This window comes from Trichosurus vulpecula, chromosome 8 (assembly GCF_011100635.1).
Source record: "Trichosurus vulpecula isolate mTriVul1 chromosome 8, mTriVul1.pri, whole genome shotgun sequence".
Taxonomy (NCBI): Eukaryota; Metazoa; Chordata; class Mammalia; order Diprotodontia; family Phalangeridae; genus Trichosurus; species Trichosurus vulpecula.
This window is the reverse complement of record NC_050580.1, coordinates 254,709,489-254,731,988: the sequence shown is the minus strand read 5'-3', so window position 1 is coordinate 254,731,988 and position 22,500 is coordinate 254,709,489. Positions and strand designations below refer to the sequence as shown.

The 22,500-nt window shown below is 37.0% G+C and overlaps 2 protein-coding genes across 2 annotated transcripts in view; one reads left to right on the top strand and one right to left on the bottom strand.

Moving 5' to 3' along the window:
* LOC118829912 overlaps positions 1-1,663 on the bottom strand; it is a 68,002-nt gene extending 66,339 nt beyond the window's left edge. Inside the window, exon 1 of the mRNA XM_036736734.1 lies at positions 1,527-1,663. Within this exon, the coding sequence (XP_036592629.1) occupies positions 1,527-1,663 (137 nt within the window). The remainder of the gene's footprint in view (positions 1-1,526) is intronic.
* A 6,469-nt stretch (positions 1,664-8,132) lies between these two features.
* The window catches only part of UNC79 (unc-79 homolog, NALCN channel complex subunit), a 291,664-nt gene continuing 277,296 nt past the window's right edge, over positions 8,133-22,500 (top strand). Inside the window, exons 1-3 of the mRNA XM_036735956.1 lie at positions 8,133-8,245; positions 14,377-14,681; positions 19,022-19,192. Coding sequence (XP_036591851.1) covers positions 14,435-14,681; positions 19,022-19,192 — 418 coding nt within the window. The 5' untranslated portion in view covers positions 8,133-8,245; positions 14,377-14,434. The remainder of the gene's footprint in view (positions 8,246-14,376; positions 14,682-19,021; positions 19,193-22,500) is intronic.

The window sequence follows — 22,500 nt, the reverse complement described above, 5'->3', positions numbered from 1 at the left end:
TGTGATTCTGAAGCTAAGTTGCAGATATAAAGCAAGAGGGAATAAAACTAGGAGAAAGCAGCATTTATATATGTAAGAACTCAAAAGGAGTGAAGAGCGAGGGCCTAATGCTACTGCATTGTTGGTGGAATGGTGAATTGGTATTAAACATTCCTAAAATGTCCATATCTTTTGACCCAGAGATTTCACTGCTAGGCATATAACACAAGGAGGTCATTCCCAAAAGAAAAAGCTCCATATATGCTAAAATATTAAAACAACACTTTTTGTACTAGCAAAGAACTGGAAACAAAATGGATGCCCACTGGCTAAAGATTGGTTAAATAAATTGTGATACATGAATATAATGAAATATTATTGGGCCATAAAAATGATGAACGTGATGAATTCAGAGAAGCATAGAAAGACTTTCATGAACTGATGCAAAGCGAGGTAAGTTGAGCTGGAAAACCAAATTATACGCTTACAGCAATGTTATCAGAGGAATGAGAGCCTACTGTCTTTGGCTGTGGACTGACAAAATGATGCAGGGAGTAGCTTCATTGGTAAACACTTTATTGTCTTTCAAAAAAGAGCATTTTATATAACACTTTAACATTTGAAAAATCTCTTTAGTATTAAATGTGCAGATTGCATTTATTCCTTCATTTGATTTTCACAACATCTTGGTGAGGTAGGAGTTATTTTTCGGTGCATTTTATAGATGAAGAGCATGAAACTCAGAGAGTTTAAATGACTTGCAGTTATCTGTAGTGTTTGCCATTCCATTCCTCTCATGAGCCCCAACATGGTGGGCCAGGAAAAACAGGCATGCTTCTTTGTTCTTTTCTGTCACCTCCAGGCCTTCCTTATGTCACTCTCCCTGAGCAACTGTCTCCTCCTTTGAAGTGCACTTCGGCTGTCTAGGTGGCTGTGTCCAGATTATTTTTTCCTGTCATCTTCCAACCTTCAGGTCACTTCCCTCCATTCTTTCTCCGAGAATTCAGCACATAATTCATTGTCTTCCTTTCTCTTACATCCCTCGCTTTTAGGTTTGGCTGTTTCAATTTATGGAGATCACCTTGTCCTCTGCATTGATTTTCTCCCACGACCTCCTTCTCTACTCTGCTTTAGTCACCCCAAAGAGGGTAGCTTTGACTTTATCATCAACCTAAACTGTTCCACCGCAGTGATCTCAAACTCTTTATTCTTCCTCTCCTCAGTCTCTTGTCTTTCCATCTCCTTGATTACTTCTTCTTCACTACAACTGCTCTCCATCTGTCTCTTCCTGTTTGTCTGGTTAATCGCAAGGTGACACAGTGGGTAGAGTACAAGACTAGGGGTCAGAAGATCTGAGTTAGAATTCTGCTTCAGACCCTTACTAGCTGTGTGACCCTGAGTGAGTCCTCAACCTCTCAGGGTCTTAGTTTTCTCATCTGTAAAATGGGAACCCACCCCATAGGGCTGGTGCGAGGGCCAAATAAATTAACTTATGTAAAGTACCGTGTACATCTTGAGGTGCTATATCAATGCCAGCTCTTCCTCACCATAATCGTTCTCCTCGTCCTCCCTGCTCCTTCCTCTCCAAGCTGGCCTCCCTTTCTTCTCTCGATCCAACAATTAACCAGTTCGACAAAGTGCTGTCCTCCACTCTTGAGTCCCTTGTTCCATACCCTTCCACCATTCGTGCCCTGTCAGTCCTCGCCTCTTGATCAGCCCTGCCATGTGCTTCCTCTGCCCTTGAAATAAAGCTGCTGAAGGAAATTGTATCACTGGCTGTAAATTCTTGTTATATGACCTCAACGGGGCCCTTAGTGATGCCTGATACACCTTTTATTCATTTTCGATCGTCTCCATCACAATGTTCATCTGTTTTGAATTTCTCTCCTGAAGTTGCCAATGCTTTTCCCAACCCCCTTTTCTCAGACGACCATGCCTCCTATTTAGCTGAGAAAGTCAATAACATCCACCATAATTTCCCTTTTCTCTCTTACTCCTATTTACATCTTCACTCATCTTCTCTTTTGCTCGTCTGAAAAAATGTGGTAATTTTTCTCCTTGCCAAGGTTAACTAATACCTCTCTTTTTGCCTTCTTCCAGTCCTCTATTCCTGTCTTCTTCAGGAGTCTGACCTAGCAGTCAGTTTCATTTTGCTCTTTCATTTTTGATCTTTCCCTTGTGTCTACAAATATACTCAGATCTCTCCATCCTTAAGAAAACCACCTTAAATTGAATTTATAATCTCTTCAATTTATTACCATATTTATCTCCGCTCTTTCCCTGTCAAATATTTAGAAAGATTGTTTTATACACTCTATCTTTATTGGTCACTACCCACTTCCCCCCCCCCCCCCACCCCAATCACTTGCACCACTCAATGTCCCCTCAATTACAAATTCCAGTTTTCTTTGTCTTTTATTCGTCTTCAATCTCCCTGACCTTTTTATAGATTCTGAACACATGGACCACATTGGATACCCTGTCTTCCCTTGGTGTCTGTGACTCTGCTTTTTCCTTGTTTGACTACTCCTCAGGCTCTTTTGCTCATCCATCATCCATTTTCTACTTCGTAGTTGTGGGTCCCCCTGAGGCCCTATCCTGGATTACATTCTTTTATCTTTCTGAGATTTTTTCTCAATAACCTCATTTACTCCCATGGTTTCAGTGATCATCTGTTCATAGAGTCATAGATCCAGAGCTGGAAAAGACCTAAAAAACCATATGGTCGAAGTCTCTCATTTTACAGATAAGGAACGTGAGGCCCAGGTGTTTCTCAGATCTAAGTGCCCAGCCTTAATCTTTCTCCTGAATTCCATTTACCTGCTAGATATTTCTACTAAGCTCTGCCGCTCACACCTCAAACTCGACATTTTCAAGACCAACCTCATTGTTTTCCCCTTTATTTAACCTGTCCCTCTTCCAAGTCTTCCTATTTCTGTTAAGGTTACCAACAGCTTTCTAGTTAGACAGATTTGTAACCTCAGAGTCATCTTTAACTTTCCCTCTCCATTTCCCATATCCAGTCGGTTCTTGTAAATTTTATCTACGCAATGTCTTTCATTTCTGTCCTCTTAACCCCATGTACAATACCACAGCCCTGCTTCACATCTTCATGAACATTCACCTCAGCTATTGTAATATCCTAAATTGTCTTCATGCTTCTAGACTCACCTCTTTCCAATATATTCTTCATGTAGCTGCCAAAAAATCTCCCTGTGATAGAGGTCTGATTATGTCTAAACCTTTATGCTCAAAAACTCTCAGGAGCTCCCTGTTGCCTCCAGAATAGAATATATATTTCCTTAGCTCAGTATTTAGGGTCCTCTACAAGTTGGCTGTGACCAACTTCGTTTTAAATTTTCAACTTTGTTTTAAATTATTCCCAACCTCTAGGCATCTAATGGAGCAAATGTATAGTATTATATATGGGTGTTTATTAAGTACTTGGTTAATAAATTAAGGAAAGATACATGAATATGAGAACGATCTGTGATTTTGTCAAAATAAGGAACACATGGTACGGGAATTCCTTTCACCAATGCAGATGGCAATGGGCCTATGACTTAGTAGATAAGTCCTAGGGAACTGTCTAAGGCACATAAAGGTAAAGGAAATTGACTAGGATCGTGTAATTGTTAACTCTCAGAGGTGGAATCTGAACAGTGAGCCCAGCATTCTGGCCAGTATAGCTCCCTACATAGGGTATATATGACCCTATAAGGAAGGGTAATTTGGGCTAAATAAAAGGACCAGGACAAGAATGGAATAAGTGATGACCACGGTATAAGGAACAGAAGCAGTATGGGAAAGGTATAATAATAAATATATTATGAGAAACATAATGGTGGTAAAAGGTTAAAGAAGCCTGATTTTGAAATCATTAGTATGCCAGAAGGAAAAATGCCAAGGAGAAGAAAAACGGGAAACAGTACAAATGACAAAGAGGGGAATATTTGTGCTTGTAGTCTTTTAAAAATGTTGCTTTTGAAATATCATGTGTAAAATGCATTATCTCTCCGAGGGGGTCTGCTTCTAGAGTTTCTGGCAAAGGCAGTATTTCCTTTTTTATTTATTTTTTTCTATAAAGGCAATAGTTCATGAGTTCTCTATCATGAGCGTCGTGGGGCAGCGAGTCCAAGGGTGACACTCCAGTTTCATATGGTTCAATAAAACACAATGTGACAGGAGACGGATAAGCACTGAAAATCTCCCTTTATCAGCAGTAGTCTAAAGGGCTGGAGGAATATTCCTTCCTTTTTGGTATGTGACCTGATGCTTATCAGTCTCCATCTCCATTTTCCCAGTTTTCCTCCTGGACTTCCAACTCTATCCCATCCCTGTCATAAAAAGAGGCAGGAATACTCTGCATAATGTAATTAATTGCTTCTGTAATCTCACGATATTAGGTGAAACCATATTACAGTTGGGAGATAGTTTCCATATAAGTGGACAATCAGCAGCTTCATGATAGACGTTGGCGATAATACTTGCTGTTCTTTACACACAGCATTCCGTTTTTCATCTCCATGTCTTTTCCCAGGAGGTCATCCATGCTGGGAATGCTCTTCTTCCTCTCCTCTGCCTTAAGACTCTCTAGATTCCATTAAACTCAGCTCAAGCGCCAGCTTCTCTAATAATCTCTCAGCTGCTAGTGCTGGTCTCCCACAATTACTTTGTATTTATTTTCTATATTTACTTTTGTGTACATGATCCCTCTGACAGGAGTAAGCTCTTCGAGGACAGGGATAGTTTCATTTTTTAAAAAAATCTTTGAATCCACAGGATGTAGAATGGTATCTGACATGTGAGAGATATTTCATATTTATTAAAGATATTTAATTATTTAATAATTAATAATATTTATAATAAATAATATTTACTATAAATATAACATATTTAAATATTTAATGTTCATTAAAGATCAATTATTTAATAATTTATAAATACTTTATAATAAATAATAATTATTTAATATAAATTTAATATAAATATAATACACATTTAAATATTTAATATTTATTAAAGATATTTAATAAACACTTGTTGGTCAATTCACAGATTGATTAATGGCTTTAATATAAAATGACTTTGACTAGGTCAACTTCCTGCAGGATATGCTTGTAAAACAACTTGCTGAGACTGGCTTTAGCACCAAGGCATAATCACAATGACAGTGTTATAGTAATGACATTTACTAACATTTACGTGGCATTGTAAAGTTTTCAAAGCACTTTATTTGCCTTATCTTATTTGAAACACCTAAAATATTAGAAGCTACATATTGTGCATTTGAGAAAAGAAGGAGCCCTCCTTTAATCTGAATGAAGGATGATGACTAATACAACAGAAATGGGGTCAATGTAATTTAGAGAAGCCACGTGGTGTAAAGAAAGGAGAGTAAGAGGGCCTGGGTTTGAATCCTGCCTGTGATAACCTCCTACCTGTGTGACATCGGGCAATTCATGAAGCCTACCTTCATCTTAGTTTCTTCATCTGTGAAATGATTGGGTTGGATTAGATAGCCTCTCTCTTTAGCAGAAGGGGCACTAGAACTGGACACCACTAGAACTGGTCTCAGCCCTTCCGCTTACAAACTACGAAACCTGGGGAAAATCACCACCCACCTAGGCCTTAGTCTTCTCTTGTGTCAAATGAGAAGGTTGAATTAGACAACCTCTGAGGTCCCTTCTGAGGGCAGATAGGTGGCGCAGTGGATAGAGTACCAGGCTGGAGTCAGGGAAACTCATCCTCCTGAATTCAAATTTGGCCTCAGATGCTCCCTGGCTGTGTGACCCTGGGCAAGTCACTTAACCCTGTTTGCCTTAGTTTCCTCATCTGTAAAATGAACTGGAAAAGGAAATGGCAAATGGAGAATCTCTGCCAAGAAAAGCCCAAATGGGGTCATGAGAGGTTGGACGCAACTGAACAACAGAACGAAAGGTCCCTTTCAGCTTGAACGTTTTGTTTGGTGTGGTGTTGTTGAAATGGATTTGAAGGCAGAGGACATGGGGTTGGATGCTGACTCCGACATGCTAATCAGCTGTGTGACTTTGTTTCCTCTCTCAGGCCTCTGTTTTCTTACCCACAACGTAAAAGGGTTGTATTAGGTGATCTTTAAGGAACTGTCCTACTCAAAATCAATGATGCTATCTATGTTCTGTTTTGTAAGGTCCCTGCCAGTGTTAATATTCTATGTTTAATGCCTCTTCCAACTCTAGTCTTCTTTGTTCTAACATTCTATTACTGTAATATCTCCTCCAGCTCTGAAGTCCCATGATTTTTATAGATGATACAATTTAGCCTTTTTTAAAAAAGAATTTTGTGTTTTTGCACACGCTCCTGGGGAAAACCAAACAACGTTTAAGTAAAACATCTATAAAGATAAATGTGATATCAGAAGTGAACCTGTCTGCTTATTTTAGGGCAGAGGTGCTGTACAAGCCCAAGATTTTATGGTGATTGGCAGCCTTTGACTTTTTCTATGAAGATTCTCCCAAAGACATAATTCAAATAGTCTAAATAGAAAAAGGAAAATATGGCTACTGTTTTTTTCTCCCTGAGAACTCAGAAGTACTGTTAAAGTCAGAAGCAGTCAGAAATTGCCACCTCCTGGGTGCCATTGAGTAAAAATCTATCACTTCTACATCCCTTAAATTTTAGTAAGAATGTGGGGTTAGTGGGGAGAGCATTGGATTAGAACTCTTGTGTTCTAGACCTGATTGTACCATTCACTAGCAGTGTAAACTCAGGCAACTTGCTATTCTGTGTAGGCCTTAAATTTCCCCTTCTATAAAATAAGAGTATTGGACAATGTGCTTTCTTTAAGGTCCTCCACAGGACTAAAATTCTGTGATGATCCTAATCCCTTTGCTTGTCATCAATATCTTGTTCTTTTCTGGCTTGCTTGAGTCATTTTGACTAAAATTCGTTTAGAAGCTAATTTTCATTCACTATTAGGAGCAATCAGCAGGACCTTGTCTCTCCTGGATTTCATACTAAAGAGATGTCTCATGTTGACTGCTGATAGTGACAGTCATACCACCTAATGGTCTCTCTCAGTAGCCTCAGAGACATATGACTGAGGAGGATAAATGGACACTAATTGAGCTCTGTGGAAGCGGATACCAAAGAGAAGTTGACCATCATGGCTCCTTGGGATGTGTCAACGAGGAATGACTAGAACTGGTCCAGTCACTGCAGCCAGGTCAAACAGTCAGGTCAGGAGTATGGACAATGTTGGTGACTCCAGGTAGGTCTAGGAGAATGGAGATCCTATCCGAGCTCCAGTATTCCGAGTCCTTAGAAGATCTGGGCAGCCAAGCTCAGAAAGGTATTAACAACTCTTAAGTTCCTTAAAGAAAATGAGAGATTCATTTTTAAAATTACTGCAGTGACTAGTTTATTATTTTACTTGTATGGCACAAATTAATCACCTTTTAACATAATTTAACAGTGTGGCTATATGCCAAGTACATTATTATTGTGTATTGTTGAAGTAAAGATTTCCTGTTTATATGATAAGTATTTGTCTTTTGAATTGATGCCAATGCACAACACCCTGTTCCTGAAGATTGGGCATTATCTGAAAGAGTTTTCAGTTTGCATTTTCAACGTTAGTTGCCTGGGATGTAAAGGAACAACAACCACAATATTTTCTTAGAAAGGTTATTGGTTTTGTTCCGTTCTTGCTTTACCAACAATGAGCTATCTAGGGAGGTGTTATCAGGAGTTCCTTCACCTTCTTGAACTTCAGTTTTTTCATCCGTAAAGTGGGATGATAATACCTATAGTATCTGATTCACAGGATTACTACAACTTTACAAATTGCAACATGCTGTAGAAATTTAGGCTATTCCTATTATCATGAGTGTCTCTCTCATTAGGACAAGATAAACAACGGATAGTTTGGAATTTCTGTGAGATATAGTACTGGTGTGTTGGCCACAAGCAAACATAAATTGTTGGAACACTGTTGTTATTTTTTCTATTATGAATTTTAACAAGAGATTCTGGTAGAGGATGAACGTATGATTTCCTTAGAGTTGTAATTAAAGTCAAACTTGTGAAAGATGACTAAAACAAAGTGAAACTCTTAGGAATAATACATGCTACAAAATCCTTCTTGTCTTGTTTGTTTTGCTCTAGTTGCTTCCAAGATCCGCCACCTGCAGGAATATCATAACCGGGTCCTCCACAACATTTATCCGGTACCTTCGGGGACTGACATCGCAAACACCCTGAAATATTTTTCTCAGACCTTGTTAAGGTAAGCTTTAAATTATCCTCTTCCTCTAAGAAGTATTAGTCAGTATTTTGGAATTTATTAGAACCTAATGTTTGATTGAACTAAAGGTTTAATGGACATTAAAGTTTTCTTTGCTCTGCCAGAAGAGTCGGGACTCAATCTCTTTAAAATAGATAATGTCCTAGACATCGATTTAAAATGATGGCTTGTATGGCTACTGCCTGATTTGCTAATTTCAGCTCCTTTTCAAGTGTCTGATTAAAAGTAATAAAGGTTATAAACTTTATGCCAACAGATGGTTGGATTAAACTGAGAATGGGCATTGTTTTAACTTAAGGTCAGGTAACCCTTTGGTCTTAAGACAAATTCCTCTACTGTTAACACTCGGTAGGACTTAGATATATTATTAGGATTTCCTTCCTCCTTAATGGAGAGCAATGATGCCATGATCATAATTTTTGCGCAAGTGTGGTGCACTTCATTTGATAAAATATTTTAAAATTAGTTATTTAAAATCCTTAAGGGACAAGGACAAAATAAACAGAAGTTTAGGTCCTATTTTTCATTGTCTACTCTTACGATAAGGCGAAGAAGATTTAAAACAGAAAGTCAAGGTCTATCTGCTTCATGCATCAAGGTAGCCAAGCAGGCAAATGGGCCACAACAGCTCAAAAAATTCAGTTCATTACCTGGCTCAATAATGTTCCTACTCTGATGCCTTGCGGTGGAGACACCTGTGGTATAGAGCAGAGGGGTCAAATGTGTGTCAAACAGGTGTCAAGCCTGAAGGTCTCCTGCAGCTACAACACTCCCAAGCGCGTCCTGAATGAGATTAAAATGCAATTTGGAAATATTTAACAAAATAAAAAAATATAGATAATGTTAATATTTGGTTTTGCTAAGTCGGTATGTGGCTGCAAGACTTCTTAAGTACAGTTTACTGGCCCACCTCCCTTTCTATTTGAGTTTGACACCATTGGTGTCGTGGAAAGGGTATACAATGTGGATTCAGAGGGCCTGAATTTGTATTCAGGCTCGGCTATTTGGACAAGTTACTTCCCTCTCTGGGCCTCAATCTCCTCATTTGTAAATGGAGGGGTTTAGATGATATCTGAGATTACTTTAATCTCCAAAGTCATAGTAATCACTTGGGTTCTTGAAGACGTTGCCAGAGGAACATAAGCAGATAGTACTGAATTTTTACAATATTGGTCCGAGAAATAGATTGTGACCTCCCTCCCCTTAAGTCCTTCTATAGTCTGTGATTATGGACCTTACACTTGCACACTTTTCTGTAAGCTAGATTCCCAAGTGAAATGATCCTTAATTGCCCCTTTTAAGGAATAATACTGGTCCAATTTCGATTATTATGAGAGATTTCATAATGAAAATTTTGCAAGCCGAAGAACCTGACCATATTCTTTTGAACAATATAGTCCTTGTGTCTTTGAGGTCAGGGTTTTCAAAGGGAAACTGTGATCATTTCCCTTAATCTCAGATTATGAAGGTAAGACTGCAAGATACTTTATTTTAGCCAGAGCTGCAGTTAAGTGCAATGATATCATTGGTATACTTGCAGGCATTTCCCTTTGCTTTCAGTAAAAGCTTTGCATAGATGTCTAAAGACTGAAATAGGCAGAGATGCTAAACTTCATTTATCAAAATCGTATCAGGAAAGGATTCTTTAATATTTCCAAAGAACCACAATTGCACCAGTGCGGCATTCCCTCTACTGGCTTAGATTTTAACTTCTTCTTGCCTAAAAATAGTGGCTTGCAACACTTTTTTTTGTTATATATTCCTTTGTGATCATCTGAAGCCCATGGATCCCTTCTTAGAATGATTTTTAAATCCATAAAATAAAATACATAGAATTTCAAAGACACCAATTATATTGAAATATAATGATCATAATATAAAAAAAGAAAATCTGTACTAAGTTTGCAGGCCCCATTAAGAACCCCTGCTTTAATAGATGGCCTTTACAAGCTACACAGATGAAAACCTTACTACCTTGTGGCCAACATTGTGATAAGCCTTTTTGAACTTAGGTAAGTTGACCCTCAAATTATAGACACACGATCCATTGCCAAGCCCCTACTCAAAACCTTCCCAGCTTGGTAGAACTTGCCAGAGCTTGTGTTTCTGCTGGCATATTTGTCAAGAACCCCAGGTTTCCTCTACACCATGATGAGGCATCAAAATAGGACTTTAAAAGAAAAACCAATCAAAATGTTACCATACTCATGGAAAAGAAATCGAGAAGAGTTGTTATATGTTTACTCAATCCATAATACATTTCTATTCAGTCCAACAAGTTTATTTATTGCCTTACTCTGTGTAAAGCCCTATGCTGGACATTGTCTGGGATATAACAAAGAATATCATCTTATCCCTGTCCTCCTTGAGGAGCTTATAATTTTACTTCATGTTAAAAACATGCCATAGTCATTTTTTTTCCCAATCTAGGTTCTCTTTGAATGGGCTTGCCCTTTCCCCAATTTGAAATTTTAAAGTTTCCTGGCCTTTCTCAAAGTTGAAAACTGTTAGATTCCTTAGCACCAATCTTTGCTCTAGGGCCGTTCAGGCTGACAGCGGATATAAAGTTGCTTTTTTAAAAAATGGAATCAAGGTTGAACTGATTGGTGCTAACTTTTTAGAGAGTCTAAAATAATTTAAAAAGTGGATTCCATTCTCAGCCCAGAGTTCTCAACTGCAACCAACACATATGATGAAGAGGAGATTGGTGTGTTAATATGTATACTTTTCAGTTATTTAGCTCCAGAGCCTAGATTAGTCAAGGAAATTCTATTCACCGTTTAGAATGAATTCAGATGTCAAACTTGCAAACTAGTGGGAAATTTTGGACAAATTAATTTTCTTTACTACGAATATGTGAAGGCAAATTCTCATCTTCCCCAACAGTCCTTCAGAGGTTCTTTCTTAGCACAGAATTTTTATGCGTATGGAAGGGACCTAATATGGCGCTGTGGAGAGAACAGTGTTTTAAGAGTCCCAAGACCTGGTTTTTAATATCAGCTCTGCCACTAAGGAGCTGTGGGCCTTGGGTAAGTCTTCCTTTTGGGGGCCCTGTTTCCTCATTTGCAAAATAAGGGAGTTGGCCTAGATAATTTCTAAGGTCCCTTCTAGCTCTAAAATATTCCAATTTTGAGTGCTATGTGAGGAGAATCTCTTATGGGTTGAAAAGGAAGGGTGAAAATTTGGCAGCTAAACTTAACTCTTCTGAGCAGGGCATTCCTAGCATTCTTTGTGATTTAATGTCTAGTGTATATCTATTAGCAAGAATTGCAGATAGGGGAAATGGTTTTGTCATTCCCGAATTGCACCATTTGGTTGGGAAAAATACTTTTATTTTTTGAAAAAACTTCACAAAACATCATAAAATCACCATAAATGATGCATTACACATTTCTTCATTAGCTCTTAAGTTTCTCCACAAGTGAAAGCATTTCCTTACATTAATACATGAATAGTAATTAAAGACTGGTTTCATGGATTACTCATTATCGGCCTTTTCCTCCTACCCTCACCTGAGAATTGAATCTAAAGGCAGTGAGGGGGCAGCTCTGCTCTCAGATTTGTAGCCCAGATGTTAATGCTGACATCCTTCCCGCCCTGCATGTGTGCAGCTGTTATTGAAAGTGCCACACATGAGGAGGCAAAAATAGCAAAGTGGAATTCAGAAAGTGGAATTCGGCTTGTGATATTTTAACTAACTGATCAAACATTTCTTGGGAAAAGGTTTTCTTATATTCATGTTTTAAGAAGCATAATAGTACTCATTTTTAAAACATTATAGTATTTTTCCCCCTCCAAGAAAAGTTTGATTGGGGCACAGGGCTTTACTTAAGGGATTGCTTTTATTTCATTATATTGGACTAATTTTACCTGTGATGAGAAGTGCTGGTCTGTTTGTACCATTTCTAAAAGAATCCTATCCAAGAGTTACTAATTTGGGGATAGACTAATAATTCCCTGAATTTTGGGAAATAACATATCTGACTCTTCTCCTGTGTGATTCTATGGGCATTTTCAGTGGAATGCAGACTCATGTGCAAAATGTTGTGCTAATAGGACTTTAGAAATAATTTTGGAGCATATAAAAAATGTAATTAGTGGGGATAGGTGCAAATTCCAGCTGGGGCTCAGGAGTCCTGAAAGGGGGATTTTCCTTTTAATGCTCCAGTGTGGTTATGGCCTTGGCCCAGATAGAATCCTACAGGATGAGACCTGATTTTTGGAGGGCTGGCCTTCTCAAGAGTACATTTAAAGGTGATATTTTCAGTAGAGATCTGTTGTTGCAAGAGAGCTCAAAGGCTGGTGGATAATTTGATGCTACCCCCAAAAGATCTAGATGGACAGATGTGACAGGAATTTTAATACTGGCACATTTTTCATTGTGAACTGTTAGGCGTAGCAAAGTCAAGCAAATAAAAAAATCACATCGAGAATTCAGCACTCCGATTACTTAAAAACAATCCACATCCACGCTTAGGTTATTTATTGCTAAGAAATATTTTGTTACTATTCTGAAAGTATTTTCTATTATTATCAATTGTTTTGCACTGGACATTGGGTAACAGAAGCCAAAGGAAACTGAGAGGTAAATAAGGCACATGGAAAACCATGTAGTCATTTATTGTAGATTGTGACCTGTCAGTAAAAGGGAAGAAGAATAAATGAATAGCTGACATAGCAAGCATGCCTGATACTAACCAACTTGTCACAGAACTGTCCATTTGTACATGTAACAGCCAATCACTAAGAAATTTAGTTCTGTGTAACGACTATAGAATAAGTGTAGATTAAGTTTACTTTATATAATGAAACATAGATAAAAATAAGTGCTTTCTACTTTCATATTTGTTAAGCTTATATGCTTACTGTAGAACTGCGCTGTATAAGTGCAACATATATCACTCTTATATCATAATTATATTGCCTATTTATTGTCTCTTCTTCTGATAAATAGTATAATCTACTTTGTAAGCAAGTAAAACCCTAACAAACCCCCAAGTTTTTAAGCAGCAATTTCTTCTTTTAAAAAAATTAATAACTTTTTTAGCTGCAGTAGTTTTCACTAAAATGTCTTTTAAAATGTCCAAGCTAAAAGCAAGCGAATTTATTTTTAGTTATTGATTTTGATTCCCTCTAAACTTTTTAATTTTCTAAATTATCTTTCCTCTAATTTATAGTGAGTTTTGTTGAATAATACCGTAAGTAGCATCAGTAACGAATGGGAGCATACTGTATGATGTGCAGCTATATAACAGGTGTTGCTTGCTTAACCCTTAGAATTTGGAAGGTAAATATTTAACAAAGCAGTGTTTGTATTCATAAGAGAAGATGTTTCCTTCCCCAACATGCAAAATTTAAACACACACATAAACAACCATTATCATTAGCTCACAAACATATGCTACAGACCATCGACTATATATTATTTTATAGCTTTTCCAAATGTAGCTTAGTTAAGCATTTTAGAAATATATATTATTTCTAAATCCATGTGCCTGTTTAAACTCATTATCTCAAATGATACTGACAGAATGTCATGAAACAGTATCATAAAATACATACAGACATTATTTTGATGAAATAAACATGTGATTTTTAAGACTTTCTTAACAAACGCACATGTTTATTCTTTGCTAAAACATGTTTCTGGAAGTGCCACGCCTATGTTTTGCATGTTGTAATTGACTTGATCTAGATAGTCATGTAGAAACTCCCCTTTCAAAGCGCCTTTGTATAGCCAAACAAAACTCTTGCCGATCTGATCGTCTTTTTCTTCTTTGAGAAAACCACCCCTTCGCCAAATTGCTGAACTGTAAAACATGGGTCTGGCACTGAAACATGAAACATGCATTTTTATATTTTTGCTCCTTATTAACCAGATAACACATGAGATGCAATGCAGATTATCACCAAGTCCAACCTTAATTTCTTAGTATCTTTAAGCATGAAGTATATGGCCGGTTACTAGATTTGTAGACACTGCCTTTGTAGCGATTGCATCTCATGTGGGGCAATATCTGGTGTTTTATTATTTGTTTTATAGTGTCATTTCAATGTAATGTGCTGTTCTTTGTGTCTTTGTTGTCTCTATTTTTTCTTTGTCCCCCCAACAGCATTTTGTCCCGCACAGGGAAGAAGGAAAGCCAAGATGCCTCCAATTTGGCAGTGCCCATGACCATGTGTCTTTTTCCTGTGCCATTCCCACTCACCCCATCTCTAAGACCACAGGTCAGTTCCATCAACCCTACTGTTACTCGCTCCCTCCTTTACAGCGTCCTGCGAGATGCTCCATCTGAACGCGGCCAGCAAAGTCGTGATGCTCAATTATCAGATTACCCTTCATTGGACTATCAAGGCCTTTACGTGACTTTGGTGACTCTGCTGGAGCTCATTCCATTACTACAGCATGGTCAACATGGTAAGCACCTATCCTGGTTATTACAATGTATTCAGATGAATGCGAGTGTTAAATGCCTCTGCTCCTTGGTGGTGGGGTAGTGGGGCGGTACGTGACAGAGACTGCTTTTTGTTTATGAATCACTTGTTGGAGCAACTTTTTTATGGTAACCCCCATGCCACCATTTAAAAAAATGTATGCTGTTGACATTCTTATACCTGCTTTCTAAGCCAACCTGCATCTCACAGGGAGAGTTTAAAGATCAGATTCCTTTCAACTAGAAAATGACTTAATTTGAAGCAAACAGAGATGGAATGTTTATTGAATATTGGTTTGTAGAGATAAACATTTACACAACCCAGTGAATCAATGAACTAGGTAGGAGTCAAGAGACCTGGGGTCTTATCCACTGAATAACTGTAACTTTGGACAGTCTTATAACCTCATTTTGTTTTTACTTCTGTAAAATAAGGAAGTAAAAGTAGGACAGTGGTGTCAAACTCAAAGAGAAACGGATTCCTAAGGGCAGCATATTGACTTAGAAAACCACAAATTAAAATTATCTATATTGTATCATATTTTTATTTATTTTTAAAAAAGAGTTCCAATTACATTTTAATCTGGTTTGGCCACACTCGTGGTATGTACCGTGGGCCATGAGTTTGACACTTCTGGACTCAATTATCTCTAAGCTGCCATATAGATTTATGATTCCAAGAACCCTTCTCGCTCTAATATTCTGCATTTATGACTACAAATATTGACTTTAAAGCATTTTGGTCACAGATTTGATCAATAGTGTTCTAGAATGGTCACCAAGGTGTATAGGCTCTTTTCTTGACTCCTCCTCTTCTTTGGATAATGTTATTTTAGACCTTAACTACTTTTCTTATCCTCCTTTACCTTTCTGAGTTTCATTTCCCTAACTTGTAAAAGGGATATTACTAATACCTAGTATCCTAATCTAACAGGGATCTTGGGAGAATTCATTGGCTAATATATTCAATAAATTACTCTGATACTTTTGGAGAAAGGCAGTATATAAATAGAAGTTCTCTGAGAGTTATAGCATTAATGATTTTATTCTTGAAAGCCTGATTAAAGAATTTTTACTGTATAGATGAATGAGAGTATTTTTCAGGTATCTTAATTTTATCATGCATTCCTCGTTAAATCTTTTTAAGCCTAGTCTGTTTTATGTTTTGCCATCGTATATCCTGTGAGTTATTTTTAAAAATTGAATTGCATTTATAATAATGATTTGGTTGTTGAATTTTGGTGGTGCTTTGGGGGGTATGGTATGACTGTAATCCAAGTGGCATGTTGATATACAAATGATCCACAAAGTAGATTAAAATTCATAGTTGAACAAAGATGTATTTCTTGTCAGAAATCATTCAAATTGTTCATCTTTTTTGGTTTGCTTAAAACAATCAAAGTTGATGCGAATTGTTTACTGAGATCGCTTGAATGGAAAATAGCCTTTTATTTCAAAGCATAAAGACCAGTATTTAATTCAATCCATTTTTGTTGAAATCTTATAAAACAGTCAAAAGGCATAAGGGGCATATTCTAGCTCTGGTTCTATTGGCCTTTTAGTCTTGGCTCCACCATTACCAATTTGGCCTTGCCAAGTATCTTTAAATTTCTGTTCTCAGTTTTCTCATCTCTAAAACAAAAGATTTGATCCCAATCATCTAAAGTTCTTCCCAGTTTTAACTGATGAAGATTTAAAGCAATATAATCGCAGCTTAAACGAGAGCCTTCTTAAACAGAAGGCTCCGAAACATTACTATGATAGTGCCAGTGATGGAATATAAACATGGATTTTCACTGTTATCAATATTGAACTAATGCTACATGGTTCCAGAGTGGCCCATGCTGCTACTGGGGCTATTTGGTCATTAAAAGCCTTCTGTATTTGGGACGTTGTTTTTTTTTCCTCCTCTTCTTTTTCATTGACTGGAATTACTTACAATACAATGTTTTTTGAATGGTTTACCCTGGGGTTTCCTCCCCTGATGAATTATTAAAACTTGGCCTTTAGTTTGTTCAAAATACAGGAATAAATCTTCACTGTGCTTCAGGACCCAGTGTAGCAGGAATGATTTGAATAGATGTATTGTCAGTTAGAACAGTGGGTGGAATTTCAATAAAGAATCTGAAATTAATTAATGTAGCAGTCATTAAGCTCTTTGGCATATTGGTAGTGTGGTATACTGGAAATATGCTGAAAGGTAAGAGAAGTCCGTGTAACAACTATGGAACTTTGATCATAGGATGTCTAAATTAAGAGGCCATTAGTCCAACTTGTACATGTACAGTAATTCCTCCTACAACATCCTTAATAAGTAGTGTTTATCTGAAAACCTTGAGTGAGGACAAAACTACAACCTCTGAAGCATTGGAAGCCACGCACTCCACTTTTTGGAGCAGTGGGCAAGTCAGTTCACTTGTCTGGACCTGAATTGCTTCATCGGTAAAGTGAGGTAGCTAATGTCTTAAGATCCCTTCTAGCACTGACCTTCTGCGATGCTTTGACTCAAGAATAAGGGGGTTCATTGTAATGAATTATAACTCAGGTCAATTGTGTGCTGCTCGCTCAATCTGTGGAGAAGTTTTAATAGTGTGCTTTATGTCTTTGTTTTAAAGTTGTTTCATTTTATTTTGTTGTTACCCACTTGCTGGTTTTTGCATTAGAAAAGGTAAAAAAAGATGGATAACTTTAGGTCAATCTTCAGAGATAGAAGGATTTAGAAACAGAGACTGTACCTTCATAATAATTGGACTGAGTAGCAGTTTAGGGCAGGGGAAGGGCATAGTCCCGGGAGTCAGGTCAAGTCAAATCAACAAACATTTGTTGTTTACTATGTGCCAGGCACTATGCTAAGCACTGGGATGCAAAGAAAGGCACAGCCCCATAATCCTAATGGGGGATGTGACACGCAAATAACCATATGCATACAATAGACATGTAAATAGAAGGTGATCTCAGAGAGAAGGTGACTTATATGATTGCTGTGGCCCTGCAGCATGAGGCAAGTCACTTCTTTTTGGCCCCATTTTCCTCAAATGTAAAATGAAAGGATTGGATGAGATGATATCAAAGGTCCTTGTTTGCTCTAACATTTTGTTGCACTGTGATTCTAAGACCATGTCAGATGATGGGCCACTTACCTGGAATAATATTTGATAGAGTGAAATCACAGGACAACTAAATGTTATTTTCCCTTTCCCTGCCCCATTAAAGTACAGTGTCATTAGAACGACTCCATGATAGTGAATTTCAAAGCAAACCAGAAATGACTTTTAGATTATCTACTCCCTATTTTGCATTATTTGTAACAGTGTTTCCACTCTGAGCACAAGTAGTTAATTATTTAAGGGAATGTAATATTAAGGTTCACACTTTTCTTTCTTGTATTTCATGGCACCTGCACCTCAGTTTTGGAGGCAATGATCATGAGATGCAGTTTTTCATGTTATATGGCATGGTTGGATAGGTATTGTAGTTCTGTGCTGTTATCATCTGGATAAAAAATACCAGTAGGCAAGTCATATGACATCTCTGAGTCTGTCGTCTTACTTAAAATATATTGGAGATCAGAATGACACAGGAATTTAAAGATTCACTATTACATAGAAAGCGATTGGAGATTAAAGCAAGGAGCAGCATGAATACCAACTGTTATTACAATCAGTCAATCAACAAGCGTTTACTAAGCACCTGCTACATTTCAGGCTCTGTGCTAGGCAGTGGGAATACAAAGAATGAAACAATTCCTACTCTCAAGGAGCCATATATCATATCATATCATTTTTTTCATTCATTTAACAGACACTTATTAAGGGCTTGTTATTTGCCAAGCATTGTACTGGGGAGGCACTGAAGAAGGTACATTAAGAATATTCCCTTTATCTAAGGAGCTTGTAATCTAATGGGAGGATGTGATGCGTACAGAAATAAGTATTAAACAAAAAGAATGTGACAAGTACATAAGAAAAATGCAAATAAAATGCTATGTGAATTCCAAGGAGAGAAAGATCATTTCTGTCTTGGGGAATCAGGGAAGGCTTCATGGAAAAAAATATCTTGAGCTGGCCCTTGAATAATGATTAGAATTTCAATGTCATTGAATAACATTATATATACATATATTAATTCAACAAACATTTTTTGAATGTCTACTACATGTTTAGCATAAACTAGGCAATTTTCAATTGCGTTCCTAATGGCTTGGGAGAAATAGTGGCTTATTTCTCTAATCAGTTCATAAAACGGCAAGCCCAAAAGCTAGTATATTTTATCGACTACAACCTATCTTAGTTACTAATTTCTTCTTCTTTTTTTTGTTTTGCAGATCTTGGACAGTCAATATTTTATACAACGACGTGTTTGCTACCCTTTCTTAACGATGACATTCTGAGTACTTTGCCCTACACAATGATATCAACATTAGCTACCTTTCCTCCGTTTCTACACAAGGATATTATTGAGTATCTTAGCACATCTTTTCTACCCATGGCTATATGTAAGTTCAAGTTCAGTCTCAGTCTGATACGATCACATTTTGCAGGGACATGGGATACGTTAACATATGCGATTAGTGAAAATTGTATCTGATGTCATTGCTTACAGGTTTTCAGAAATATAATAGAGTTACTTCACAGACTGGTTATAATTTAAAGATATATTTTGACATGAATAGTATTGTGGTAAAGATCAAATGAAACAATGAATTTTTCCAGATTTATACCTTGTCCTTAGGTTGTAGGGAAAAATAAAACATTGTAGAGCATGGACTATTCAAAAATTCCCATTTTACAGATGAAGAAAACTTTCTATCATAAAAATGGAAGCATGTACACTTTTGAGATACAATAATTCTTACTTTTCACACCTACAAGAAATATGCTATTGTGTTGAACGTGCTACATTAAAGTTAGGTGATCTTGATTTTAGTCCTACTTCTAATTTTGTTGGTGACTTTCAATTCAAGAATAAATCATCAAATTTGAGTCTGTTTGCTCATCTGCAAAATGGAGACTAAGAATACTTACACTGCCTATCTCATAGAGATATTATGACGATAAAAGTAAAGGATAGATGTAAGAACCTTTTGGTGTTGATCCAGATACAAGTACAGTTATAATTGTGGGGTTAAATCGAATTGTGTTTCATCACTAAGGGGTTAATCCTGCAGGTCCTTCCAGAGTATGGACATGAAAAGAAAACGATATTAGGTCTTAACGGTTTTCAAAATTGCAACCTCTCTCTACATTTTTAAAAGCCTGGAAATTGATTATCATTTAGCTTCACCAGATAACTTTCTTCTCATGGAAACATGTTTATTGGCCAACCCAAATTCAATCCTTAGGGGGAAAAATCATTTTTCATCATTATTTTACCTACCTCATTAGAAACTGCTGCCTGGTTAGTAATTGGTAACTATGTATAGATATGTTCTATACCAAACCATAATAACATTTGGTAATTAAATATTTATTCTACTCATTATTTTAATGTGCTCAGGTTGCTTTCCATATATGTATATACACATAGCTTCATATGTATATACATGTATCTATATGTGTGTATACACACACATATCTGTATTTTTCACAAATTTACAAACCCAAAGAGCTAGAAGAGACCTAAAAGGTCATCTAATCCATTTTTCCCCCAACCAAGATCTCTTTGATTTTTGAGTTTCACATATTGTTAACAAAAGGTTGTATTTCAAGATATGGAGTGTTCATTTTGTTGTAATTTAGGTTAAAACAGTCTCCTTTTGTCTAAATTATCCACAGAATTGGGAAGCTCTCAGATTGATTGCCTATACTATTCAAATTTATAGGTGACATGGGAACTTATCATTTCATTCTCTGTGGTATATATAGTATTATGATGGCATTATGTGTCAATGTAAAAGTTAGGAGGGTTTACAAAGAATGGCTGAATGGCTCCCACAAGGAAGAATTTATTTCATGAAAGTTGGATAATGACCTGCCATTTTTGTTTGTAAGTTTACTTCTTTATTCATTGAAACCATTTCATTAAGGTGCTAATCAAGGAAGGCTTCAGGTCATGCCATAGACATGAATTGAAAGCACTGAGAATATTTAGTGTAGAAAAGAGAAGCCTCAGGGAGGATATGAAGGCCATCTTCAAGAATTTGAGCACAAGAATTTGAACACAAAAATGAAGCAGAAGCCTGTCTGGCTTAAGCCCCTTCTCTGTTGAGATTTCTGGATATAGAACCTGCTCCAAATTATAGAGTCATACATAGAATGCTAGAGCCAGGAGGGAGCTTAGAAAGCAAATTCAAACTTCTCATTTTAGAAATGGGGTAAAGCCAGACACTAAGAGGAAATGATATTAGGTCTTACGGTTTTCAAAATGGTAACTTCTCTATATTTTTAAAAGCCTGGAAATTGATTATCATTTAACTTCACCAGGTAACCTTCTTCTCATAGAAAACATGCTTATTAGCTAACCCAAATTCAATTCTTAGAAAAAAAAATCATTTTTCATCATTATATTATTTAACTCATTAGAAACTCCTGCCTGGTTAGCAATTGGTGATTATGTATGGATATAATCTATACTAATTCATAATAACATTTGGTAAGTAGCTATTTTTTCTACTCATTATTTTAATGTTATCTGGCAGAAGGATTAAACTGTGTTCTGTTTTGCTCTAGAGGACAAATCTAGGTTCAATGGATGGAAGTTAAAAAGAAACAAATTCAGACTTTGTTTACATCAGTAAAGGGAGAGAGAAATTTGAGGAAATTATGCAGTTAGTTCTGGTCTAAATATATTTTACATGAAATATCTTGATAAGGCAAAAATGTTTTTAGAAAACATCAATTTTCTACCTAATTGTTTTGCTCTCTAATCTACCGTGCTCATCAAGCATTTTGTAGGCCGACCCCTAGAACTTTTTAAAGGCATGAGCTAAAACATTTCTGCTGTTAGAAGTAGATAAAATAGGTAAGTTTTAATTGAGAATGATTCTGACAGTAGGAAATAACTTACAATGACCTATTATAGATAAAGAAGAGCTGGTCTGGAGACCTGGATTCTGGTCTTAGCTTAAGACTGCATTCTGCTATTTGCTGTGTGACTTTCACAGGTCACCTTCAGCTCCTCTGGGATTCCACATCCTTAATTGTAAACAAGAGGGGCTTAGACTTGGCCACCATCCTGGTATAATGAAAAGAGGGCTGGTTTTAGAGCCAGAATACCTCAATTCAAATCTATGCCACTTAATATCTGTGAGATGCTAAGCAAGTTACTCTTCTTCAAACCTCAGTTTCTTCAGCTGTAAAGTTAGAGGTTTCAATCAGTTGACCATTAAGATCACATTCAGCTCTAGAAAGAGTAGTGTAATAGAAGAGCAGGGGTGGCTAGGTGGTGCAGTGGATAGAATGCTGGGCCTGGATTCTGGAAGACATCTTCCTGAGTTCAAATCTGGCTCCAGATACTTACTAGTTGTGTGGTCCTGGGCAAGTCGCTTAACCCCATTTGCCTCAGTTTCCTCATCTGTAAAATGAGCCGGACAAGAAAACGGCAAAACAGTCCAGTATCTTTGCCAAGAAAGCCCCAAATGGGGTGATGAGGAGTTGGACACGACTAAAAATGACTGAACAAAACAAGTAGAAGAGCTAAGTGACATGGTTTCAAATCTCATCTTTGTGACCTTGAACTAGTCACTAAACCTCTGGGTTTTGGTTTCCCTGTCTGTACAATAGTGATGCTTGTACCACTTACACCACCATGGTTGTGTTTTGTTAGTCTTTAAGAGCCGTCTAAAAAGGAGCTGCTGCTGTCTGG